This window comes from Camarhynchus parvulus, chromosome 1 (assembly GCF_901933205.1).
Source record: "Camarhynchus parvulus chromosome 1, STF_HiC, whole genome shotgun sequence".
In the NCBI taxonomy this organism is placed as follows: domain Eukaryota; kingdom Metazoa; phylum Chordata; class Aves; order Passeriformes; family Thraupidae; genus Camarhynchus; species Camarhynchus parvulus.
In genome coordinates this window covers 26,277,252-26,304,375 of record NC_044571.1, presented here as the reverse complement: position 1 = coordinate 26,304,375, position 27,124 = coordinate 26,277,252, and the positions used below count along the sequence as shown (strand labels likewise).

General features: G+C 40.8%; 2 protein-coding genes across 4 annotated transcripts in view; one reads left to right on the top strand and one right to left on the bottom strand.

Moving 5' to 3' along the window:
- The window catches only part of GRTP1 (growth hormone regulated TBC protein 1), a 34,532-nt gene extending 27,477 nt beyond the window's left edge, over nt 1–7,055 (top strand). For both annotated transcript variants that reach the window (XM_030958388.1, XM_030958379.1), the window contains 3 exons: nt 3,983–4,155; nt 4,271–4,456; nt 6,565–7,055. In XM_030958388.1, coding sequence (XP_030814248.1) covers nt 3,983–4,155; nt 4,271–4,456; nt 6,565–6,654 — 449 coding nt within the window. In that variant the 3' untranslated portion in view covers nt 6,655–7,055. The remainder of the gene's footprint in view (nt 1–3,982; nt 4,156–4,270; nt 4,457–6,564) is intronic.
- Nucleotides 7,056–8,430: 1,375 nt separating this feature from the next.
- LAMP1 (lysosomal associated membrane protein 1) lies at nt 8,431–27,035 on the bottom strand. 2 transcript variants are annotated; one of them, XM_030954900.1, is made up of 9 exons: nt 26,903–27,035; nt 17,938–18,062; nt 16,429–16,642; nt 16,163–16,324; nt 12,922–13,139; nt 11,394–11,516; nt 10,427–10,496; nt 10,058–10,228; nt 8,431–9,444 (listed from the first exon to the last, which is right to left on the bottom strand). In XM_030954900.1, the coding sequence occupies exons 1-9, from the start codon at nt 26,937–26,939 to the stop codon at nt 9,305–9,307; spliced, it is 1,260 nt and encodes a 419-aa protein (XP_030810760.1). In that variant the 5' UTR covers nt 26,940–27,035; the 3' UTR covers nt 8,431–9,304. The 2 variants fall into 2 exon arrangements, with proteins under 2 accessions (XP_030810760.1, XP_030810765.1); XM_030954905.1 differs by having other exon boundaries at nt 17,947–18,062.
- Nucleotides 27,036–27,124: the final 89 nt, after the last annotated feature.

Genomic DNA, 27,124 nt, shown 5'->3' with positions numbered 1-27,124 from the left:
ATGTGTTCACCGGTGTTGTACAGTAGCAATAAAGTAGCTGGCAGCTGGTGAAGCTGGCTTTTCCTGTTTGCTGCTTGACTCCAAGAAGCAGCAGCTGATGATCCCAACAGAGCCACAGGGCTACACTGCTGATCAGGGTCAGGACTTTGATGAGGAAGGAGCACTTGGCAGGACGAATTCCATGTGGGATCCTGCCCACACTGCCCTCTGTTACACTCTCAGGCACTCCTAAACTTAGCAAGGCATCTAAAATCCATAGGCAGGTACTCAGAACAGACTGGGCAAAACACACGGGTAAGCAGTAAAGGGAAAGCTGAGAGGAAAGTACAGAAAGCCTTGGATCAGTTTACAGAAGCACTTGAAAATGCCAAATTGCATATTGAGAAACTTGATTTTCATCTAGATATTTTTCTGGAATTTAGTAATAAATTAATAACACAATAATGATTTATAATGCAATATTTCATTTCTCGCCTTCCAGAAAATGTGATGAAAAATAATGTAGTGTGTGATCACCTAAAAATTATCAATTCTGTTTGACCATTTGAAGGAAAATAGGAAACAACCCGGCTATGTATTTTTTCCAGGGGAATGATATTTGGTCAGAGGACATTCCTATAAACCACCTAGATCAACAGATATCAACAATATAATTAGCCTATTTTTTTAATTAGTAAGTGGCAGATTGAGAGCAGTTACTGACTCAGGTTTGTTCTGGGTCATCAACTGCTCAGTATTTTGCCAGATTATTGAGAGGGGGAAAAATAATTAAGATGCTAATTTAATATGGATCATGCAAATCTAAAAATTTCAAACAATTTGTAAGATGTAGGATATGTAAGGAATATAAAGCTAATGTGTTTCCATGGTAGATGGGTAAAATAATTGCCTGCACTGTATTTTCTGAAAAACAGCTTTGTGGTGTGGGAGAGAGGTAGGCTTGTGTAGACTTGGTTATAAACAAAGATATTTTGACTTCTGGGCAGAGAAGCCAATTATAAAATATTAGGAAAGTAGGGCACACAGTGAATGAAGCATTTGCAGCAAGGGAGCGCTGCAGGATTTTTGCTGAGGGGACATTTCCAGAAGGCTTAATGACTGGGAATCCCTAGTAAATAAGAAGGGAACAGAAGAGCCATGTAGGTTAAATGTTACCAAGCACTTAGGCACTGAACCAAGTTACAAAGTCATTTTCCCTAGTGAAACCAGACATGGACTGTGAAAGGTGTTCCTTGTAAGTGATCTGTGGGTAAGTTTAGCACAAATATAAGGTCCTCCAGGAATGTTTCTGAAGATTTCCAAAATGTGGCTTTCCTAATTTGAGGAGCTAATCTTATATATATACGTTTATGTATAAAAGTATATATACAGGAAAAATAAATAGAAAATTATAATTACATATTAATTATGTGTAATAATTATAATTAATACCTACATGAACTATAATTAACAGACAACAATTACATGTAAATATGTCTTGGGTGCAGATTCTTTTAACCTAACTTCTGTTGTGAACTGGCAGCTAATATCCTGAAAACCCCTGCTACTCAGTTATTGACATTTGCATAAATTGTTAATCACTCCCACTGGTTCTGCAGCACGGCTGGGCTGAACATTGCAGTGCTGTGTCCCAGGGCAATGGGAGCTGCTCCTGCTCCACGAGGAACAGCAGGGGGCTGCCCCAGATAGATGAATAGCTCCTTTTTTCTTCCTCTCCAGCAGTACAATCTAACAGACTCAAATGAAAGTTTAATTTACACCAAAGCTTCCTGGCTGCTTCTGTAATTCGTGAAATATCCACGTTGTCTGTCTGTTAACTTTTTGCTTCCCAGCTCTCAAAGAGCTGGGTACATGTCCAGTTGTGTTCCTGAGATGGTGACATTTACTTTGCTGTACAGATTAAAAATAGCAGCTGCTGTTGCTTTCAGCATATCAGATGATTGCAGCAGAGCGAGTGGGCTGCTGGCCTTCCTCCTGAGGACATTTGCCAGTGGTAACTTGAAGATTTCAGTACTCATGTGTTTTAGGAGCACAGATTAAGAGGGGAAAAATGGTTTGTGGATGTATGAGAGGAGGAAGGATAGGAAAGGGAAAGGGCTTGTTCTGCTATTTGTTATTTGAGATGTGATTAGATTTCACTTGCATTAAAGCAGCAAGTGAAAAAACAAAAAAATTAAAAATCAAAAAATATGTACTCAGCCAATTAATGGTACTGTTACTGCATTCCAGTTCAAAAATGAGCACAGCACTAATACAACTTATGCAGAAAGAGAGGGTTTTGTGTTGGCTCTGAGGTCATGGTGTGTTTTCAGTGCACTTTTCCATGGGATTACTTGTGTTTAAGCTGTTGGAGCTTTCCCTACAAGCAGTGGAAAGGCAGATGGCTGAAGAATATATATGAGTGGCGGTGACTCTTAGGTCTGTAGAGGAGTTTTACATCTCGGTCTTCAGGGGGAACTCAGACAGAAAGCTAGGTTCCTAAAGATTGAATGTGATGCTCTGTAGTACCGTTAAAAACTCCTGTAGATGTCCTAGAGTTTGAACAGAACAAATGTAGAGCGAGTAACTCATGGGGTGGGAAGTCTGTTCAGGTAAACCATTGGCACAGGAAAGAGTGGAATATTAAACTGCTGTTGTGAAATTACAGAAATTTAAGTGGTTATAGATGTACTGCATAGTTTGGATGTATTTTTAAACTTACCTGTGACACTGGGAGGCTTTATTAGAATTATTTCAGGCAAATAGACTTTGCTCTGATTCCTTCACCTTTATATGAACCATTGGCCTGTGCTGTGTGTCTGGGGCCATTGGAAGCCAGTTAAGACAGAGAAACCTGAATTGCAGCTTTCCAGAATCAGTGAAGGAAAGGAAGGCATAGAAAGGTGTTTGTGTTACCACTGTTTTCTTTCTATAATCAAATGTTAACAACATAGGTCTTGTCAGCAAAGTGCTCAGGAACTATCAAAAGTTGCTTCCCAGGACTGGAGTGGCCAAATCCAGCTCAAATGTTTCTGTCAACATATAAACCCAAAATATGAATGTCTTAAACATCTGTGTAATTCTTGTGTCATACTGGGGCATTTGAATACTTAGGAATTGAAACATCTTTTTCTTCCCTTTAATATACCCAAAGCTACTTGTTTATAGAGCTGAGATGCTTGTTATTCAGCCTGCAACTTGGTAATGAAAAGTCTTACCCTGACAAACAGGCTCTGGACTGACAGCCAGAGAGTGCTCTGTTGTTCTTAATTGTGAATTTACCAGTTACTGCAGTGACCACAAGTGCAGGAATGTAGGTCTTATTTCAGTCCCTGTCTTGCAGGTAAGTTAAGTAGGAAATGTTGCCTGAGGGATCTGTCATTCACTTCCTTTCAGAATTATTAGATGAAAAGTGGGATTTTCTTGGCTCAGAGAAAGGAGAGAAAAACTTCTACCTTAATGGCTAGGCCACTCCTAGGAAGATGGGGAGTATCCAGCATCCCTGCACAGCTGATCTCTGGGGAATTTGCATTTCTAGTTTGACTGGACCTGGTCTAAAGGCTACAGGTTATTGTGGTGGTTTGGGTTTTCTGTTACCTCTCTGGATGTCATGTGGACTGGGAGTTGTGCAGCCCCCCACACAGGAAGGAGGTGGTTGGTTATACTGAACTGTTTTAAACTTTTGTAGTTTAAGCTAGCAGTCAAAAACCACCTAAACAATCCTTCCTTGTGAAGGAAGAAAGCATTGCCAAAAAACATCAGAGAGAAAGAAGATACTTCAGAAGGCATGAATGAAGTGTTTGTGCAGAGGGATCAGCTTGGCTGAAAGAGCAGCACTCTATGACCACAGTGCAGAGATCTTTGTGCTGTGGGTTAATTTACTTCACCTTGGGATTCCTAGGCTCAGAGTGCCTTTATACATTCAGCTGCAGAGGATATTTTCTTCAATTTCATGAAAAGATCATGTGCACAGATTCCTGAGTTTTGATTTCTTCTCTCCAAGATTATTACAGTCCTGCAATGTTGGGCCTGAAAACTGATCAGGAAGTCCTTGGAGAACTTGTGAAAATGAAAGTTCCAGCTGTGGCAGAGCTGATGGAAAGACATGGAGTCATGTGGACCCTAGTGGTGTCACGCTGGTTTATATGCCTGTTCATTGACATTCTTCCAGTGGAGGTAACTGGTAACATAAAGTTCTCATACTACACCCCTGATTATTTCATTTGAACTGCTTTAATAATAATTGCTTACTGGAAATCAAGGTTAATCTGAATTCTCTCTTTTACTGCAGACTGTGCTCCGAATATGGGATTGTTTATTCTATGAAGGGTCAAAGATCATCTTCCGTGTGGCCTTAACATTGATTAAGCAAAACCAAGCTTTTATTTTGGAAGCCACGAATTTCCCTGACATTTGTGATAAATTTAAGCAGATCACCAAAGGAACATTCGTAACAGAGTGTCACAGCTTCATGCAGGTAAATTCTCTGCAGCTTTTAGTCATTCCAAATTAAAACCAAGACTGACTTAGAAATGTTTTTCACTGAGCAAAAGATGGATACAGTTAGGAGAAACATAGCTGTTAGGATTGTTTTTTAAATAAAAAACTCAAACCTTTCTAATACATATATTAAATCATTTGTATTTAATAATTATTTTCCATTAAATATTATATTTATTATCTAATTCCATATATAGAAATCCATCCACATTATCTGTCATACAGGGAAAAGAATTCTTTTTGCCCTTTTTACCAGTTAAGGCAGGAAGTCTGATGAGAAGATAATTTCAATGCATTTTTTCAGTGAACTGTGGATATTGATCCCATGCAGTTCATTTTCAGATGAACTGTAAATACAGTATTGTAGAATAAGCACAAAGTGAATTTTAAACTTGCAGTGATAAATGGCTGTAGTGCCTGAACATTCTGTTTAGAACAAGATGGTTGTTATTTCCAGACAAAAACCCATGAAGTTCAATGTCCAAGTGCTATGACAGTCTGCAAGCTAAGGATTAGTCTTTTAAATTATTAATACAATGGGTGCCACATCAGTATAAAACATTAGATTCAGGGCTTATCTCAGAAGATGGAAACATAAAAGGTGGTAGCTGCAAAACAAGTAACAGGAGCACATGTGTCATAAATCACTTGGTCAACTCCACTATCATTGTTTGCTCAGTGTGCACAAAAGCATGTCCTGGAGGGTCACATTTACCCCTCAAAGTGTTTCATGCTCTTAGCACATCTCTGTGCCTAGGTCACTCACAGTAGGATGTAATTTGTACTAACTTTCATTGTTGTTCTTACAGAAGAAAAATTAGCTTAACTTACTGACACTTTTAAGTCTTTTGATTAAAGGAGCAAGAGAAAAATCATAAGTACAGCTTTAATTTAGAAGGAAGATGTTTGAGGGGTTTTTCCATTCCATTCCATAAACAGTTTAGAATAAGAATTTTATTAAATGTTAACTGCCTTAACATCTGTTCAGAGGCTGATGCTAACACTTGTCCTTGAAGGACTTCCCTCCCCCCCTCTTTAATTGTGTTAAATTTTACACCAACTATTTTTAGAACATCAACCACCTTTTTCTTGCAGTTACCCTGAGTAAAAGAATTTTAACTGTTATTTACCGTAGTAATGGGGCTTTGAAGACAGATAAACAATTTAGGTTAGGTTCTTGTGTAACTTTGAAACTTTCATGCTTGGATGTTTGTTGGGTTGGGTTTTTATTGGGTTTTTACTGCTACAGGTATTAGTAGCAGTAGAGGTGATGGCAGGTATTTTGTGCCTCCACCCCCAGAAGAGAACCTTAGTTTTCAGTTCGAAGGCTTCTTTGCCAGAAAGCTGTTCTGAACTGGTTCAATTACAGTCTCATCCCTAGAGCTGTCATTTAACAGCTCCACAGAACTGAGGTGCCCACACACCTTAACTGTAGCTTAAAGTGCATAAACCTGTAGCTTTGCTTCACAGTTCACTCAGAAGTTCTAGGTGAAGTAGTGGAAACAAATATATTGTTCATGAACAATGAGTGAAAACAAAAGAAAAAAACTAATTGAAGATGTGTGCTGCCATTCAGCACATACAAAGTCCTTACATCATATCTGTTACTCCCCTGGGAAGTGTGGTAGAGAAGAGCAGCAAAGGTAGTGTCCTGAGGGATTAAAACTGATTTTTTGCAGTAGAAAGACACTGGTGTCTTTGTGTTCCAGAGCCTGAACCACCTCTGCTGGCACCACACAGAAGTGCACTGGTGCTTTGTCACATTACCAAGGACAGTTTAATATGTTCTAAATATACCACTTTCCACCACCTGAAATAATCTCAACTGGACACACATTCAAACCAAATTTGTCATTGCTGCTTTTGTGTAACTTACTGCACTTGTTATGAGCTGCAGTTTTACTGTGTGTTTACAGCCCAGTAGATGAAGGTGTTACCCTGTTATAGGCAGGCCAGAGAGCAGTGAGCAATTTCACAGTATGGACATGGAAGCAAGGATTTCACACCTCAGAGAATTATGTGAGAAATCTAGCATGCTGTCCAAAGCCAGCATTTTTACTAAGAATTTTCTTCTTTTGCCCTCAGAAAATATTCACTGATCCTGGAAGCTTATCCATGGCAACAATCAACAAACTCCGAGAGACTTGCAGGGAAAAGGTGCTTTCTCAGGGATAAATGTCAGATGTAACCAGCTGGTCAGATACTACAGCAATTGACACATTCCTCTATTTGCACTGATTAAAGCACACTTTAAGCTTTCCATGAATTAATTGACACTTGACCAATTTTTCCTGCCTTTCAAGTAAGCGTGTTAACACTTTGTACTGTATGTCAGATTTGATAACTGCATCTGGTGGTTCTGTTAATGTTTGTTGGTGGTGTGTTGTTTTTATTTTTTAAGGATTAAGGTATCTTCAGACTAGAATGTGATCAATGTCAGGAGGACCCTCCTTTTAAATAAATAGTCCCAAGGAATTTTGTAATATTAAAAGCAAACAGATGTAAAAAATTATGTATTACTGTGTTAACTGTGATACTATTACCATTTGTACAAAATAAATTAATTTAATTTGTCAGAACCTGTTTCATGGTGTAAATTATGTGATCTGAGTCCTGACTGCCAGTCATTGCTGGAATACAAGCATCTTTTTCCTCACTGCTCTCACTTAAGGAACTCACATAGAGCAAAGTGCAGGGCAAGAGAGCAATCAGTGATCATCACTAGCAGTTGATCTATACAGTGTGACAGAGCAGCTGTGGTGCGATTCTCCCATACCCATGTCCCTAAAAATTTGAGGAGAAACACTTGTAAAGACAGCCACGAACAGACTTCTTTGACAGAGGAAGACACGGTGTAGTTCCTAAGTCTATATTGGCACCAAGCCACTTCCAGCCCTGCTGGGGCCAGGAGCCTGGGAATTGCTTTCCTGTCCTTACAGAGCCCTCTCGTGGCCAAATTCTCTCCTTCCAGCTGGGGAAAGGAGAGACAACTGGAGCACTTCGTGGGGTTTTATGTTCCATGTGCAACAACTACTTTGGAAAGCCTCACCTTTTAACAGCACTCCAAGCTCTCTTTGTCACTTGTGAAACGTGGCTTCCCCCTATCTCACACATTGATATTTTTTCATTCCGCAGCAGAAAAAAATCTCCTTTTTCAGAGGAAGTAGAGGATTGCTCTTCTAGACAACTCAAGACTGCTACTCAACAGTGATTCTGAGCTATCCTAGCCTTTATGGTACCAGGCATACACATTTTTCTCAAGTACTGAATTATAAGGACAGTAGCAGTAACATACGCCTAGTATGTCAGCAGGTGTTGGGAAACACTGTTCACTCCTAGGAAAATTCACAGCTTCCAGTTACCTTCAAATCACAGGGCATTGGTCCAAAGCCAGCATTAGGTTCCCTTAGTCATGAGTGTTCTGTGCAATGCTGTTGTGTGCCCCAGTTCCTGCCCTGCAGAGCTGGTACTGTTAACACCAGAGCCTCCCTGCAGTCAGGGAAGCTTTAAACACCAAGGTTCATTTCCAGCACGTAACAACGCACACAGCCCTCAGCAGAAGCGAGTTTCCTACTTTGTGGTAAGAGGCCAACTTCAGAATCAAGCAAGAAATGCCACTGACACAGTCCTTACACTAAGAACCTTAGCGGCACTGTCAGAAAGTGAGGCTCAGGCAGGCAGACTGGTACAGAGACACGTCTCAGAAGTGACAGTTTAGAGTTAACTCCTCCAGGTCTCAGGTTACCAACACATAGCTTTCCTTGTTTCCAAACACGAAGTGCAAAACGAACCCGATTCCAACACACACACACAGATTAAAGTTTTCCTTTGTGCCACAAAGAAAAAACTTAAGCACTTGTTTAACTTCACACTAATGCTTGTCTCAAGCTTCCCAAGTATTGCCAAACCATGACTTCAGTCGTCAACAAGAGTGATCAGCAATACTAAGAAATACAGAAAAAAAAGTGTCTTTATTAGCATTGTTACAGGCAATGCATACATAAGAACTGATCCTTAAAGTGTACAACCCCCCAGCCAAGTTTAAAGCAATAGAATCAGCAGATTGAGATCTATATTGTACACGTGTGCAGTAACAGGATCTCTCTGAACCTTCCAACAGACCAGACTGAAATAACTTTACAAAAAAAAGTAAATAAAAATAACACCCATTTTAAAAAAGTACCAGCTCCTAACAAGCTGGCATAGCATCAAAAATATCAAACAGGGGAGTTGTCCAATCATAAAGAGTTCCTGTAAGGTTTGAGTATTGCGTCGTTCACACCCTGCATGTGCCAGGCATTGAGTTTAAAGCTTAGTAAAAAATACACACCTAAGAGACAAGGTGAAGTTCAGATTTTAGATTTCAATTTTGTCAGTTGTTACTAAAATTTTTTTCAAATGCATCATCAGTAAGTATACTTAACATCATCGCTCAATGGCGGCGGTGCAAATAATGAACCTTTTCCCTTTGTTAAGAGTTCTGAAATTGAGTCAGAGTTAGCAACATCCCTCTCTGGAATCTGTAGCTGACATAATCTTAGCCAATTCCAAAAAAGCACCCTTAAAAACTTTTAGCTTGTTTCTAAGTGGGTAAATATTAAAACTAGTTAGCAAAATTAAACACCAGAATCTTCAGAAGTTATTTTTGTGCATAGTTAAATGCTGCAAGATGATTTCACATTTAATAAAGCAGACTTTAAAGAAGCAAATTGCAAGAAAAGATGTTACCTTACAATATCAACCAGTTCAGGGGAAATGTAGGGGGATTTTTTCCCCCAGCCTCTTGCAATTGCTTTTCATCTATGCTGGATTTTAGTGCAAGTAATTAAATTGTTTGATATCCAGCATGGCTCCTCTTTCTGCCAATCAGGTAAGCAATCAAGACAATCAGAACAAGACCAGCAAGGGCTGCACCAACTATTATAGGGATCAGCATGTTATTTTCATCCAGTTGACATTCTTCCACTGAAGAGAGAGAAAAAGATCCATGTTAGGTGCTAGTGCACAAACAGATGGCTACATCCAGAACTTCAGCATTCTACTCTCAGCATGTCAATAAAACTGGCTCAGCTAGCTTGTCAACAATGAAAAGGAAGCCAGGTCCACTAACTATGATCATTCAGGATGAAGTCTTTCTAGCACCAGCTGTATACAAAATATGGAGATTATACTGATTGTTTCCTCCTCAAGAGCTGTTAGCTATACACAAATTTAGCCATCATAAATATCCACATGACCCCTCCCACAGTTATTTTGCTTTCATCATAGTCACAAGGGACAGGTTTGCCCCCTTCACACAACTGTCTGCACACAGTTTGGAGGGAAAGGTAGCCCCTTCCTTAACTCTTCTCTGGACCATCAGGAACAAGTCCAAATTGTTTCACAGCTTTTTACATACTTCTCCCACTAGCCTCAACTTGGGCATCTTAATCAGCCCCCACATCATCTGTAGTGGGGCATGCAGAGGCTAAGCATAGCACCCACAAGCTGACATTTGACTACAGTATGTTGTATTTATATCCAAGTATACTTCACAAATCTTGGATTTGACAGGGGCTGCCAAATGCAAACCTCTTACCTGGCCCAAATTTGTCTCCATCAATCTTGAAAATCTGGACCTGAACATTAAATACATTGAGAAGGGCTTGGTCCGAGACCTGCAGAGTCTCCTCAGAACTGCACTTGTAGGAGTTCCCTACTGAAGCTCTCAGGTCACTCATACTGTTGTTTGATGCTTCAAATTTTGGATCTGTGTAAGAGAAACTGTTATTAATCTCTTATTAAGAGAAACTCTTATTAATTATATGAATCTGAAGAGCAGAAGCTATAAGCTCATAGAGCCACAATTTGATACACTCATCCCCAACATTTCTCATGCATTATTTAATGTAGGCTACCCTTAATATTTAAAGTAGTCACAGAGAGTAGATTTTTTTAAAGTCCTTACTTTTTGCTTCAGAAGGCAGGGTTGTGCTGACACTCACACCTTGCAGGAAGAATTTTTCAGCACTTGCATTCTTAAAAAAAATCCCCAAAAACAACAAATCAGTACTTGTCATTTAGGATGATGATGTACAACATAAGCTGTTCAGGTTCCAATCTGCATGCATTTTGAGAAAGGTTTGTAAAATGTAGACCACAAATGGGATTAGCATCCAGAGGAGGTGTTTAGTTGGACTTTAGGAGAGAAAAGCTACAGAAAGTATGCACCTTAAGGAAGATTATTTTGTTAGAGGGCAAAGAGCCAGAGAAAGGAGGCCTTGACACCCCCAAACTGTTGACTTGACTTCCACACTGCAGGCATAGTCCCACCCATTGCTTAAGCAGCCTATTTGCAGTGAATTTGGTACCCCACAGAGCTGTAGAGTCATTTAATAGCAACAGCTCAACGTGATCAGCATAAAAAGGAGCATGAAGCTTTGACAAACAGTGGATTCAGTCCTCAAAGGTATGCAGCTCCAATACAGCACCTGGGGCAGGGCTGTGGGAAACAGGATTCCCAACCATCATAGGAGACCAGAAGACAAGCACACTTGGCCTTTGGTCAGTACACAGAATATTATTGAGAACTTAAATCCAGCTCCAGGCTTAATATTAGATTAGATGCCCCCTTGTCACAGGCTGCTCTGTTTCAGCAAGAAGCCTTAAAGAGTAAGCAACATAATCTTCAAGGAAGTTCCCACTCCAAACAAAATACTTTTCTGTGTACACATATGTATGTGTGCATATATACACAAACACATTCTTTTCACACAATAGTAACCAAGCATAAAACCCACTAAATCCTAGCATTAAAACCAAAGGAACTAGTCACTCTCTTTGTAGCTGTCTTTTTTCCTGTTGTCCTTGCCCCAGCTAGTTTTCCCACATGGGAAGTGCTGCAGACCCTACACACTTGGTGCAGAGATTCTTACCAAGGCAAACTGGAAGATAACCCTCGTTTTCTCAAAAGTCAGGTTCAACGAGGCAGATGTATTGTCACATCTCCCAGAAGAAGTTGTATTATGTGGTACGAAATTCAGCAAATCCAAACCCATCTGTAAGAGAAGAGGAACAATTATGACACTTGAAGAGACTGAGCACAACACCTTCCACTCAGCTGAGGTGTGGCTGGCTCGTGTCTGGTGCCTACAGTGTTGTGTTTGTTCCAGACCCCAGGGCAGACGTATGCAGGCTGCACCTGAGATACCAGGCTGACACACAACTAAGGGCTCATCAAACAAAGCTTTCTGCAGCCCTGACTGGCTGCAGGCAAGAACTCAACTGCTTTCTCCACATAAACTGCTTTGGTCCTTGTAGCATAAGAAAAAACATCAAGAACCACCACATCACACAGAGGGCAAGATGCTATAAAATACTGATTTGACATAAGGAAGCAATTAAGGGGACCACCTGTCAGCACATCATCTTGTATGTCATTTCAGTTCAAAATGTTTTAGTTTTGTCCATGGTTTATGATTTTATACTGTCTTGCATCTGCAGAAGGCTGTGGGTTAAATGCCACTTGCCAAACAATTAAATAGAAACCCTTTCAGTAGCTCTTAGCTGATCCTCGTGTGACCAGAAAACCTACTGCCACCTCCTCATTGGTCATTACACTAGAAATCAGCTGTTCCACCAAAAGCAGAACACCAGAATCAGGGAATTTCACACAATTAAGGTGGCCAAAACACAGTTACCATCACAACAAGCCACTGTACAGCCACACACCAGCTATAAGTGATCATGATTTTACCTTTCAGTCATCAACATCATAAATAAATGCAGTAGCTTCTTTTGCAAACCACTGTTTCCTGTTGGGGGGATTCAACGGTCCTTTTAGGACTCTGGGTTTGTCCATAGGGCTGGCAAGCCAGGCTCTGCACCAACAGTGGAGGGAATTTGTGCCAGGGCTGGATCTTACATAAACCTTGTATTTTTTCTCTCTTTTTAAAAATACTATAAAAGCATTTAAGCATCAAAGTCAAACCCAAATGTCTCCAGTGCTGGCTGGAGGGTAATTAAGTCAGAAGCCTGTCCAGTTTTACAGTAGTAATTTTCCCTTCTACTAGTCACTCACTCTTTCTATACCTCAGGCCAAATTTCTGTATTTAGCAGTTTAAAAATCTTGTTTTGATTGCAATTTTGATAACAGGATTCCCCTAGTCATATCTTGGTAATTTTTACTACTTCTCTTAAATGACCATATATACACTTCCTGGATTCAACAGACAAGTTTAATGCTGGTTTTAGTGAATGGAATAATCCTTAAGAACCACTTTCAGTACAAGTGTTTGGAATGTCACTAGTCCAGACCAGGTTAAGCAATTCAAATAGAGGATAATGACGGATGAACACAAACACCTGGGCTTCTAAAAGAAAAAGGTTAGCTTATAATAATTTACCAAGTCTTCCCCAAAGAAGAAATCTGAAGGTTTTGAAGAAACAAAAATCAAAATGTACCTTTTCATCTTTTTTTGGATAGGTGATATTAAGCTGTAAGCCCATGTAGGCCAGTACACAGGTTCCATTTGGACCAGTCACATTGTATTTACCAACTGTAGGATTTTGGGGGGATGATGTTGGTGTTGGGCCAGCTGTAGGAACCTGGCCAGTAGTCTGTTTAGGAGTTGTAGGCGCCATAGTAGTAGTAGAGACCATATCTTCAGCACATTCTGTCTCTGCAGAGAAAGGAAAACAGTCATTACCAAACAAAATGAAGCTGTGGATGATCTACCTTTTTAATCCTCGAGGGAAAGGACAACACAATTTCAAGTAGCTTTTTTCCTAATAAAAGATAATAAAAGCTCAGAAACACAACAATAAAGCATTACCTAAAGTCTTGTTGCAAAGTCTGAGACCCTTTTAAAGCATGGCATGAGAAAATTACACCTCTGCTGGTAATTTACTGAAATTAATGGGGACCACACATCCGCTTTCATTCACATCCATCATTTCACTTTGCCATCAGGTCAGGGTGAATCTGACAGACCCAGCATTCCTGCTGTCCTAGTGTTCCTGCTGCCTGTTCACAGGCAGGCTGGGATCCCTATCACACACTCTGGGCACTCATGTGGGAAAAGCAGAGGAACAGTTCTGCTCACTGTTCAAAGTGGTCTCCCAGATGTATTCTCCTTCCCTTCACTCTCGTTATTCTGGCAATAACCAGAGAAGCCTTAATATATTGCTCTGGCTCTTCTGTCCTTAACAGGAGGATTCTAAGACACTGCTTCTCATGCCAAGTTTTCTGCTGTATCCCCTCACATCCATCCTCCCTTCAGTCCTGCATGAGGAGCTATCCTCCACGGGGTTAACAAGGCTGTGAAGGTGTGCAAGTTCACCTTCTCTTTTCACCCAATCCAGCAGCAACTTCCAAGGGAACAGTGACACTGATTTATTTGCCAGACTACTTGGAAACATGTGGCAGCAAGATCTTAACTTGATCTGGGAGCCAAGAAGGTTCCTGCATTGAACATCTAAGCCAAAACCAAAGGTCATAACAAAGACATTACTAAAGTAGAGACTTCCATGTTCCAAGCCAAGGTCATCTCCACATGCCAGGGATAACAACTTGCAACTTTTTAAGGACAACAGCAACTGCAGCAACAATCAACTCTCACTCAAAGGGCCTACTTCTAAAATTTAATGCATACGTATTTCATAGATACAAGACAACTAATAAATAGCCTTAAACAGTTTAAGCAGCTTAATTTTTGATTATGGCTCAGAGAGAAGAACTCTAATCACGCTGTCTGAAGTCACACACACTCCAACATAGCATGCTTTCCTATTTCTACTCCACTCCTGGAAAGTCCAAGAGCAGAATGAAGGTGGATGAAGGAGGAGTGATCCTGTATTTTATAGACTGATACTGGTCTGATCCCAAAATGCAATAATTTCCTAACAAACCAAAAAGCATCTTTCTGGGCACTTCAATGGAGAATTACCCTCTATCTGCAAGACCTCAACACACAGAGGCTCTTCTTTAACTTGGCACAGATGGAAACAACCAAATCACATTGAGTGGAAGTTTAGCCTAGTTGGAGTTTTGATACATTATTTTTACTGAACTGATTTAGAGCAGTTTCTAGTAGCTCTTCAGGACAGATCAAAAGATAAGACAAATCCTTATGTCTTTTATTGACAATTAGAGGAAAGCAGCTGGCAAAACTACCAACACAGAGGAAAAGGATGTGTCCTTTCAGAGCTGCAGATAACCACTACCATCCCCTCAGTCACTAACTTCTAGTACACTGACAGAAGTCACAATTTCCAGTTATGCAGATGCACTGAATATTGACCCTTCTTCCCTTCAGTGAGCCTTGTACCAATCACTGGCAGAAATATCCTTTCATTAAAGATTTGCAGAGAAAAGAAAAACATTAAGGAAAAATTCCAGATCTGAAGTTTATCGATAACTAGCTGCCTAAGGGACAGGGGAAGGCACAAGCCTACAATAATGGAACCAGAGGATTACATAAAAGAAGATCTTAATGTCTTAAAAAGAAAAGTATTACACAGTAGGGAGATTTCACTGAAGTTTTGTAGAAGCAAAAATCAGCTTTTCCCAGTATCATATCTTATGTTAAACCTGCTGATAAACACTTATCATACTTAACTGCTAAAACAATCAGATCAAAGTTCCATAATTTAAAAAAAACTAGTTCTGAAGACTGCAGTAATAGAAATTAGAATTTGGTGTGGATTTTTTTAAGCATAAATGTAGGTACACATCTTAACTGCAAACTAGTTCACTGAATGGAAAAGTTTGATCAAGGGAATGATACATACAAATCAGAGCCAGTCATGTGAAGCAGCCATAAAAAAAAGTCAATGCCACTATTATCATGCATCAGGCAAGGTATTTTTCACAGAAATGGGACAAGGTGGAGATACTCCAGTAGAAGGCACTTGTTCACTGTAACCATTCCATGGTTACCCTAGTTTTTAATATTTGTTTCAACTTAGCAGGTGCATAAATGGGATGAACAACTGAAGGAAATTTCTACATCCCAGGGAAAATGAAGACTCTAAAAGTAAGGCAAAGACTTATCACTCCTTAAGACAGTATGGGTGATCGGTTTATACAGCTCTTTTGTATAAAGCTTGAAGACTGCTGCCACAAAAGCAAAGGACATGATTAGCCTTCAATAATTTGAACTAAATTCCACACTACTTTTCAATACAAACAATCAGGATAAAAACCTGACTTTGTGATTGTCCCCGAAGGAGAAAAACCTGACTTTTACAACTGACATTAAACCTCCTGTAGGAAGATGTAGTTTCTCCTCTCTACAGACCAATTCTCTACTGTCTGCCATTATTTCACTAATTTTGCCCAGAGCACAGAGTAACTAGTTCAAATTACTTTGGTAGAGCCATAATGCTTGGAAGTTATCATGTACTTCTTAAACTAGGATTTTGGCCATGTGCCCACTCAACCTACTGCAGCATGTGTTCAACATCCATACTCATGAAGAGCCAGTAAAATACCCATGGGAACTCAGGGCACTATCCCCTAGGCACAGATTCTGACATCCTACAGAGAAAACCTGAGGCAAGTCCATTCATTTCAAAAGATGCTGCTGTCAGAGTTTTAGATCCAGTACTCACCTTAAATATGATTAGTGAGGACTTAAAAAGAAATAACCTATTATTTGAAATATTAGCTCATCAAGTTCATTTTCTGTTACAAGATACTTACTGTTCACACTGAAAGTGCCATTTGTGAGATAGGCTTCCAAAGTGACATTGCTAAAAGTAACATTTGCATTCTTCATATTGATGTGCTTGGAGTTGATGCATCTGTATTTTGTGCCCACGTGTGCCTGCATGATACTTTTATGTGATACAGTCTTCACACCTCCTGTAAAAAAATACATTGCATTAGTATGTACCAGTATTCAAAGAAAGGACCTAGTATTATATCTGGAAGGGTTTTACAGTAACAACAGTAAGTTTTTATTTTACCTGTAGTTGAATTTGGGAATAAAGTTGCATCTGACAGATTGTAGTGGAAAACTAACTCTTCAACTTGGTACTTGTCTGCAGATTCTGAGAAATTCAGGCTTAACGAATGTCCTGCTCCAAAATCCAACACCAGAACTGGATGAGATGCATTATCTTTACCACATGAGCTCTGTGAGTCTACTGAAGCATTTTGCGGAAGAAAAAAGTGTACAAACTGTGGGGCAGAAAATAAAACACGTAAGCTTTTCCTCACAGCTTTTAAAATATCCTGTGAAGCTGTTACTAACAAACAGCAGACATTATATATAAGATGTCTACTTATATACCAGTATACAGCAAGCAGCATATTACTGGCATTGAAGTTTGAGAATCCTGCTCTCTGAACCTGGAGGACTAAACAGTACATACTCACAGCATCTCTTAGACTTTTCTTCCTTCTAAACCAGCAATATGAATTTGCAGGTACTTCTGTACTACAAGAATCAAATCTGGCAAACTCTGGACATGTGAAAAATGGGAGAATTTAAGCTCTGCTTCTTGTAGAACAACTGAGCAAGAACAAAAGTGAATGGTACATCCCATGTAGCTTGGCTGTAATACTTTGAGTTTATTACACATTGTGAAGAAATGTGATAACTGAAGACCAATACAACATTTACTGCGAAGTTTTGAGCTTACTGCTTACAATAAGAAACAGACAAAAGAATGTTATGAAAGAAGTCAGTTCTGAATGCAAACACATATACCAGTATCAGCAGGATTTCAGACCATCAGCACCACTGAAAACATGGATTATACAATATAAGGCTCAGTTCAAATCACACCTAGCAAGTGCACCACTGGTAAAGTAGTAGGATTTTTTAACCTTGTATTACACTGACAGCTAGGAAAAAAAAATCAACAACACAAAACTGCAATAAGACTATAAATAATCCCTAATTCCGATTCAGTAGTGAAGATACAAAAAATCCCAAAACTTATTTGTTAAGGTAAATTCTTAATTTTCCATTACCAAGCTTTTGCTGTTAATATGGAAAAATTTGTAAGCACTGCACTAGTTTGTAGATACACTGAAATCTAGAGATTTGCCAAGTAAGAAGGTCACAGATTTCTGGAGTTTAAAAAGTTTAAAGCTATGTTTCAGTTCAGATTTAATCCACCTGAGTGTGACCAAGTTACCAAAACAAAACACGTAGTGTTTTTGCCTTTACAGTTCCAGTGAAAGCCATTTTAGTTATCAACAGGACAGGTGTGGAATTTCAGTCACAAAAGTAACTGCACATGTTTTGTTTGTGATTGTTTCAGGCAGCCTCAACCTTGCTGTTTAATTAGAAGCATCCATAATAAAGAAAAGCTGATGCAACTTGACTGGGAGAGTAAAAATCTTTGTTGAAGCAGTTTTTCATGCAAAGATATCAGAGAAAGTTTAAATACTGCACACGTGCAAAGATACCACATATTTTATAAATACTAAAAAGACTAATAAATGACAAGCAGTCAGATACTCACTGCTCTTACCTCTTTTTGCACACTGGTTTTGTATTCCACTGAGAAGGCTACGGTCAAATCAGCAATTATGCAGACCTTACCACTTGAATCTTTCACTTCAAATGAAGAGCAAGCCTGTAAAAAGCCTGATAAAAATAAAAAGTGGTTAACTTAGTGTCACATTAATTTGCATTTTTAATCCCAAATATGTACAACTGTACATTTTAGGAGTAAAACTTTAGCATGAGTTGAGTTTGGAAATTTGGGCATTAACAGTCTCTAGATTAGCTTCAACATCACTAAGAAACAGAGGACAAATTAAACACCTCATTTATAAAACTGCAAAGCCACCCAAACCAAAACTGTTGACATTCTGGTTCCTAAGAGATAAGAAAGACATGCAATAAACACCAGTCATAGTGTTCAAGGCAGCTTCAGTGTTCTCTGCACACAGCAACCATTTTACTATCTTCAGCCAGACCTGGCTTAGCTTATTTGATCCTGCATGCCTCCAACACTCTGCCTTCCCCCCACAGCACAGCATGCAGCCTTCACTCCTGCTGTACCAGGACACTCAGCTGCACATGCACTGAATGCAGCATTTAGAAAGCCTAGATGGACTGCAGATGTTTTGAAGGCACTGCCAAAAATAGCGTGATAGAGCATGCTACCATTGCCAGGAGAACTTCTCTTTACTGTCCTCATGCTCTCCACACTTGAGGAGGAAGCCAAGACCTTGACACACACTGAGGTTATGTTTTCCTGACTGGTTTAAGCTAAATTCAGACTGAGCTGCTGAGAAAAGCAGAGAAAAGCCTTTCTGCCCCTTGCTCGATTCCAGCCTCTACTCTCAGAGCATGCTGAGTACAACTGCCCAAAGTACTGACTTAACAGGGCAAGAACACGCAGCAAGGGGAGCACACAGCCATCCTTCTGATGGCAGCATGGACTGGCACCAGTGGGACCAGTGCCCACTGCCAACAAAGCTTCACACAGGGGACACACTGTGGCAGGCTGGAAACAGCTGGAAAGCTGGTTATCTCCTCTTTCATTTGTGGCAATGGATACCTGACAGTGCTCCTGCACCTGACCAGTTCTTTATTTTAGAATCTTTTATTTTTCAGATTCTCAGTTTGTCACCACCACCCCCACCAAGTGAACCTCACTGCAAAAAGTGTGAACCATCTTCATGCTAGCACTATCAGTTTGCATTTGCAACAACTTCAGTCTTGCAGAAAACCTGATAAAAAAACAGCTGCAAGACATAAGCCATTATCACAAGCAAATAAGCTTTAAGGAGTCAAACATGCTAATCCATTCAACTGCTGATAACAGCAAAGAGATCCAGATGAGGGATTATCCATTAGCTAGCTTCCCTCCCTGAGAAGTTTTCAAAAAACAAATCTTAAAACTTTTCACTGCAAAACTATGGTGCGTACAATTGTACAAAGAAAATTATTAGGAAAAATTGGACTTTGGTCAGCTGGACTTCAGCAGAAGGCACAGCAGTTGCAGGAACACATTGGAAACTATTTCTCTGGCACCCAGCAAGCATTTTCCCTTGTTGCCTTCCCCTTAGCAACATCACATCTTCTCCCAGCACCAAGGAGGGCAAAGATGAAACTGGAATTCATTCAACTTTATCTATTTTTTGAGAGTCCAGACTTGAAATCAGAGATAGACAGAAGAAAGAAAATGCTTAAGAACAGACAGCATAGAAAACTTATTTCAAACGAAACCTGTCCTACCTTTGCCTTTATGTCCAGCATAAAATGTTCATTAAGGACAACATATTCCCAAAGAAATGTTATTTACTGCAATTAGAGCAGTATCAGAAACATGTTCATCCACATGGAAGTTTCAATTTGCATTTACATCTGGAACTTGTTTACATTTCATGCAAGCACTGCTTTTCTCCAAAGCAAGCTGCTTACACCCTCCTGAAGACTTCTAGCACAGCACAGAAAAGAGCTGAGGCAGGGAATAAGAATCCATTGCTCCTTGAACTAACACTATGACTGAAAAATGTGCTAGAATGAAAACCTTCAGTGTGCATGCAGACTCCCTTGTCTGATAGCTATTAAAATCTTAGCAATTTTAGAGCTAAAAAGAATGAAGTAACTGACTAAAAGAATGAAAGAAAAATAATTTTTAAAAGAAATGCAGGGGGAAGAAAAGACTGAAAACAAGAAAAATGTTGCTGGCCTAAATGAAAACATGACTGACCTGTCCATTACAAATGATTCGGAGAACAACAGACAACGCAGAGGTACCAGAAAGCATCAAATGGAAGACAAATTCTGGTAATGAAGAGCTGATAAATCACCCTCAGCAAGTTTAAGTAATAAAGAACCAGGGGCATGAATAAACATTAAATAGTAACACCTGCATAACTACTAGATTTTTGTAAGGTTAAAGTCATATCATTACATGAATCCTGATTTCATTAGTGTGGAACAAATGCTATAAAACCCCAGTCCTCCTTAAGAACTATTCAGCAGCTGCTGGATTTGCAGTTTCAGTGATGAGACAGACGCATCCAGCACGAGACACTGAGTGTCCTTGGTGGAGTGGTGAGAGCTGTTTCACTGCAAGTAAGGCAACACTCACAGGCATGGTGATCAGACAGAACTGAGCTGCAGCATCATCTGCTCCCAAGGTCCTGAAGGAATGTCGATGAAACCAAGTGAAATGTATGGGACACAGGAGCAAAGAAAAATTGGAAAAAAAGCACTGAAGAACAAATCAAGACACTGAAGGAAAGAAGGTCCCGCCTACTGTCTGCTCCAGCCAGTTTAAGGGCACAGGAACAGCTCGCAGGAAAGCAGCTGTTGAGTTTTATAAAGGCAGTTTCAGCGTCAGTAGTGATTAATGCATGAATCATCACCAGCCTACAAACACTACAAGCCTACAGTCAAAATGTCAAGACTACAGAAAAGCAAACTGATGTTGAATCAATCCATCCTGGGAATATTTCTAATAAAGTTACATAATGTATTGCTTAATTCTATCAGGGCATATCTACAAGTTGAGAATATTCAGAGCATATCTACAAGTTGAGAATATTATTTGTACATCTCATAATAATACCATTCTTTGTAGTTAAACACAAAAACTGATACAACCTCCAGATTCTTAAGTTCAGGCTTTAAATGTTCCTCTTAATAAACTGCAGAGCCCTCTATGACAACTATCCGTGGTACAGCAAGTGCAGGACTTCAGATCTAAATGAAGCAGTCCAAGACCTTTCAATAGCAAAAAGTAAGTTTTGTTAGGTTCATTATCATTTGGCTGGAAGCACTACATTGTGGATATCTAGTAAAGGAATTACTAAAAATGTACAAAGAAATTTCACTTGGTTCAGATGCTTCCTTTGTATTCCAGTAAATTCCAACAAAAGACTGCTTATAATATTTATTCTAGCTGCATACTTTCAACTGAAAATCATAAGACAATCTCTCCCTTCATACCTCATTTCTGCAATGAAGAAATAGCCACATGCAAGAAAACACTTAAGGTAACTGTTAAAGCAACAGCTAGAGATCTTGCTTGAATAAAATCCAGCATCCTTCTTTATCTAACATACCTACCTCAAGAAAACCCAAAGTATATTAACAATCTGAGATAAAATAGCTAAGTCAAACAAAACAAATACTTCCTTGATTGTCTAACAATTTATCTTAAAGAAATCCACCTCATAAAGTTGTTTGTTTTAAGCTGGACACTACAAAGCTAACAAAACAATCTAGCACATGCTTTCAGGTTTCAGCCTTTTTATAACTGAAATCCGGTTAGTCAAACACAGCTACCCTGATTTACTCTCCCATATAATGGAAACCTACTAAGGGAGATAGACAAATGGTTGTTGTGTACTAGAAAACCAAGCATATTTAATGGCAACTGTGTACACCATCTGCTTGCAAAGAGGACATCAGTTACTACAGTTAATGATTTACTTTGCCTCCAGTTTTTATTAGAAACATGAAACACTGACAATAAGGAAAAACCAAAAGCTACTTCTGTATAATCTGGGGTTTATTACTATAGTCATGTTTCCTGCATAAGTAAAAACTTCTTTAGCATTGTTCTTCCTCTTGGGATAAAGGGGAACAAGTCATCCAAACCACCTGGGCACACATCCCATATCATCAGTACTTTAAGCCACACAGATATCTGGTGGATGGGACTGCCTGCAATGTTCAGGAGGAAAACCATGGCCTATAGCATTCAGGAGGAAAACCATGGCTGCAGCACAGCACAGCTGCCAGCTCCTGGGATGTGCTATGACGGGGTTCAGAGTATCCCACAGCCTGGTCACACCCATGGACTCTCCTCAGCTCCAGCCCACCCTGGAAATGCTGCACAGCAGCACTCTGGGGTAAGGGATACCAGCCCTGAATAATCATCCTGTACCGGAGCTGCAGCACTGATGTGTTGCCTTGCACCTTTGCCCAGGTGTTCTGATGACAAACACAGTGAACACTGCTATCTGTGGGGCATTCATCCAAGGAGATAAGAAATGCTGGTTATTATCGAAAGAAGGTTTATTTTCTATTGTACATGTTAACCAAACTGCCCGGTAATTTACTCATTCTGATGGTTCAGAATGATCCTGTCATCTCAGTGCCATTTTGTGAACAGTGGTAATTTCAGTCACCACTTTTAACTCCTAAATCTATGCCAGGGAATAGAATGGAAAAATCCCCAAGGAGTTACACTCTTCTACAAAGTTCTGTCTTCCAACATATGCACCACTCCCAGAGGGACACCAGGTCCAAGTCCTGTATCAGAAGACCAAGTCAAGATCACTTCCTTAGGATTCAGAACCTATACCACCTTGGGATAATACAGAAAGACAGGAACAACTGAAAGCAGGAAAATCCCGTGACAGGCTTGATGTACAAAACTTTGCAAGAGGCAAGATGGTCTCCATAAAATAATGAGTTATACTTACCTTTCACCAACAGACACATGAGACTGAATGCTGGCTACCTGGAAAGCTGGCAGGAAAAGACAAGGCTGGACTCACTTGAATACCCACACTGTGGTGGGGAAAGGGAGAACACAGCTTAATTCAAAGATAAGAGAACTTGCTGCACTTGAGCAGGTGCAGCACCTGATTACATCAAGTTCCTGATCCAGCCCAGAATATGCATCCTCGCCAACCAAGAGACAAATTCATGTAATCTCAGATTATGGTTTTGATATTGTTGACTTCAATTAAGGCAGTAAACATTTTGTTTTTCCATTTCAGTTTGCAGATTAATAACTCCTGTCTTTATAAACCAAATTATACAAGTACAAAAGCATTAGAAAGGAAAGGCAATCTAACAGCCATACACTTACCATTTGACCAGAGAATTGCACAACTGCATCAAGCTTAGTCACATGAAACTCCTTTATGGCTTCCTATCTAAAGGAAGGAAGTCTTGGCATAGCTCTACAGCAAGCGATTGCACGGGTGCACTGGGAGAGCTGAACTCCCCTGGCCAAACCCTTTTCAGCATTCACACAAGTCCATTTTGCACTGGCTCTGGTTAGTGCTGCTGTATCACACCACACAACTAACACACATTCTTCAAGGCAGCTGCCAGCCCCAAACAATGTTTTGAAGAAAGGAGCACTGTGTGGCAACTTAAAGAGAAAGCTTCCCCAGAGGAGAAGATATTGGAAATAAAGTAACTGCCTGAGTAAAACCACCCTCCCAGTCCTAGAGTGTAGATCTTAACCCTGTCAAGGAAAGTAAGAATACAGGTGTTCCCATATCATACAGAGTGAATTCTTGCTAAGAAAACAGATGCCATCAGAAGTTTAATACAAGAAAACCAAACGTATTAACTGTGAACAACTGTGCTCAAGGCTGAACACTGGAGAGGGAACAAGTACCCACTGCACAGAGCTGAAGCACATTTAAACTCTGTACTCTTAATGCCAGGGTGATCTGTAACTGGAGAGACACTCACATTTGGAATTAACAGTAGAAAAAGTAGTACTGATAGTCAGTGGGGCTGTCAAGGGACAGAGAAGGTTAAGAAACTGTTATACTAAGACTGAAAGGGACACTAGTCCATCTTGAAGTCAGATGCCGAAAAACTGTGGAATCCTGATTTACCAAAACATAAGGTAGATTTAAAAGTATGCACTATAGAATCAAGATAATTCAAGGGATTGTTCAAATGGCTGTTGTAATTCCCACCATTTACATGCCCAAAAGTGTCTTCTGCCAAGCTTAAGAGAACACATACCAAGAAATCCATTTCAACACCAAGCTTTCTCAAGGAATTTCCAAACAATCACGGCTGACTTGAGAGCAAAGACAAACTGTGGAAGCTGAAACAAGCAAAAGCAAGGTGTGCCTTTTGCTAGAAATAAACTTTTATCTTTGAGACCTACAAAGACTTATCAGAGATAACAGCAGTTAATGTTGCAACAGAGTATCAATCTTTGAATCAGGTTCCTCGGTACTTAGAGGCAATTCTTCACTCTGTCATCTGCCAAGTAAGCTATCACATGATGACTGGCACACTAATTCAGATCCTTAGAGACTCTGTCCATATCCATACACTTCAAGCAGCTATCAAGCAAACACTATGTCAAGGGCAGCACTTGGTAAAACAATATTTCCAAAGTTGCTCAACATTAAAGCAGTTAGATTTTGTGAAAACCAAGTTATACTGGTCTCAGTTGCAAACACCCAATAATGACAAACCCGAAAAAAACAATTCTGCACCAGATTTCTCACTGGCTGGAATTTATTATCAAGTTTCTCAACTATCTCTACATGGGTAGTAAGGTTTGAAATTCCTCTTTGGACTTGAATTGCACAATAGAAACATGTGGATTATACGTCAGTGACTCTGAAATGTCATCACACTATTTTGAAAAACTAATTTTCCCTTCTGCAATTCTCAAACACTTCATTACTTATTCACTACACATGTCTGATTCTAACCTTAAATCTAGAGGAAAGCATCCTCTGATGTGTCTGTGTTTCAGTAATGAAACAATGTATGGGTGCTCCAGATCTCAGAGAGCACGAGCAGCTCTGTTGGCTTTGGCACACAACCCAACTGACTCATCGTGCTCAACAACAGACAAGCACCATCTTACTCAGTATTTCAAAAAGCAGCAGCTAAGTTTAGGGGAGGTACTTCCATTTCCCATAGCTCCCTTTCCCTGCATGTACCATATGCTACCTAAATGTTTTCTTAATTCCATATATAAATTTGATGGTAGTGAGGAAATTAATTACAAAATGCTCAATGCTGACACATGAAATGTTCAGCTTAGTGCTTGCTGCTCAATCTAAGTAGAAAACCGAAACACTAAGTGAGGCATGGTGAGGTGTTCAGGTTGGAAAAAAAATTCTGCTGCCCTGAAGTCAATGCATCACCAAACAAGTTTTCACATCTGCCCCACCCATACTAATCTTTCAGTCTCCTGTGATCATGACCTTATCCTAACCAGTGTTAACGCAGATGATTAAAAGGCTGCAAATGAGCTCAAATATCTGAAAACTTCAGCTCATATATTATCTTTATCTCTCATTCTTCTCCCCTCACCTACAATCCGAACCCCACACTCTAGCAAGAAAGGGGTCTCTATCTACACCACAAGATCTTCCCCCAAGATTGTAGTATTAAGTTATGCAGAAACAGCCAGCTACTAAGCTACTAGACTGGTACAAAGTCCTGACTATCAGTAAATAAAATTTTTAAAAAAAATCCAAAATAAATAAATCTGTGGTAAAATAAACTATTCTGTTGCCTCAGTTGCAGAAACGTAACACATCTCACATGCCAGAAAGCGACAAAGATGGTGCACCAAATGATGTTTGTAACTGCCAATTAAGCAGAGGAAGACTACTGCAAAGGCCAAAAGTATTACCTGTGGTACCACATAAAAATCACAAAAGCTGATTTGAAAGCAAACTACAAAGCAATTCTTCATTTGAGCCATAACTACACCAAACAAACTATTCAAGTAACTCCCACTATGACACCAGTTCAACCACACACTTCAGCTGGCAGCCCTAAAAAGCAGGAGCACTGTAAATCACTGTGCTTGCTGCACCGGCTCACGAGGGCTGGATATTTGAACTGCTCACTGCCCTTTGCAAGCGGCACCTTATGGGCTCAGTGAAACTGAAGTCCGGTCAATGGTGATAACGATATTCACTACGAAAGAGGAGTTACAGGAGTCACAAGGACTGTCCCAGCTCAAAAATGATGGCAGATAAGCATTCTCAACTGCTACTCTCTTTGGCAAATATTTTGGCCAGCTGCTGAACAAGTTTCCTTTGCTGCCAAAGCCACATCTCAGAAACCTGCTAGCGTTGTGTGATGTGGCTTTCAAGACAAGAAACCAAAAGCAAGGTAGTTATCAGCAAACAAGCAAGACACACTTCCTCGTTAAACAGCCTCGCTGACTTAACAAACCTTCTCATCACGACACTGAAACCTCTCTATTCCTGACGCCTTTCATATTTTACTCAAGACAGGGCAGGAAGAAAGTCATTAAGGAACGGGACACTACATATCCTATAGAAAAGCGCAGCTCCCTAGCAATGACATCAGTAGCCCCCGCGTCTCCATGCCTCGTGCTCCAGGCGCGTTTCCAGGTTCTTCCCGGAGCGCAGTCCCGACACCCAGCGCAGGTGCCCAGAGCGGCGTTCCCGGGCTCTAACGCGGCCCAGCGCGGCCGCCGCCACCTCCCGTCCCTCATCGCCCTCGGACCCCGGGCGGCCCTCGGAGGCTCCCGGGCGCCACAGGGGCCCGGCGCGGGGGATGGCCCCCCCAAGAGCTCTGAGCCCCCGCGGCTCAGTCAGCACCCGGGCAGGCCGACAGCAGCCGGGAGCAGGCGGGCGGGCGGCTCTCCGGTTACAGGTGCCGCGTCCAGCGCCGCCGGCCCCGGGGCCACCTCAGGCCGCTGCGACCCGCCCCCGCCACCCCGCCGATCGCACAGGCCGCCCGCGTCCCCCCCTTACCGAGCAGGGCGGCCGCCGCCAGCAGCCCCCGGGCCATGTCGGGGGGCAGGGACGGGCGCGGAGGGAGCGGGCTCGGACCGAGGGCGGGCGCGGGGCGGCGGCGGCTCCGCGCTCGGGGCGCTCTGGCGACGGCCCCGGCCGATCATGTGACCGTTGACGTCACAGAGGCTGGGCGTCAGTCACGTGACCCGGCCGGGGCTCGGCAGGGGCGGTGAGGGAGGG

Bases quoted from the DNA above. Each gene is read 5' to 3' on its own strand.
- LAMP1 (XM_030954900.1), bottom strand. From the start codon at position 26,939: ATGGCCCGGGGGCTGCTGGCGGCGGCCGCCCTGCTCG. The intron at 10,497-11,393 runs GTAAGAATCTCT...ATTTTTTTTAAG, and splicing joins TTATCTTCCAGTTTGCCTTG to AATGCAAGTGCTGAAAAATT. The intron at 9,445-10,057 runs GTAAGAGGTTTG...CTCTCTCTTCAG, and splicing joins TGGAGACAAATTTGGGCCAG to TGGAAGAATGTCAACTGGAT.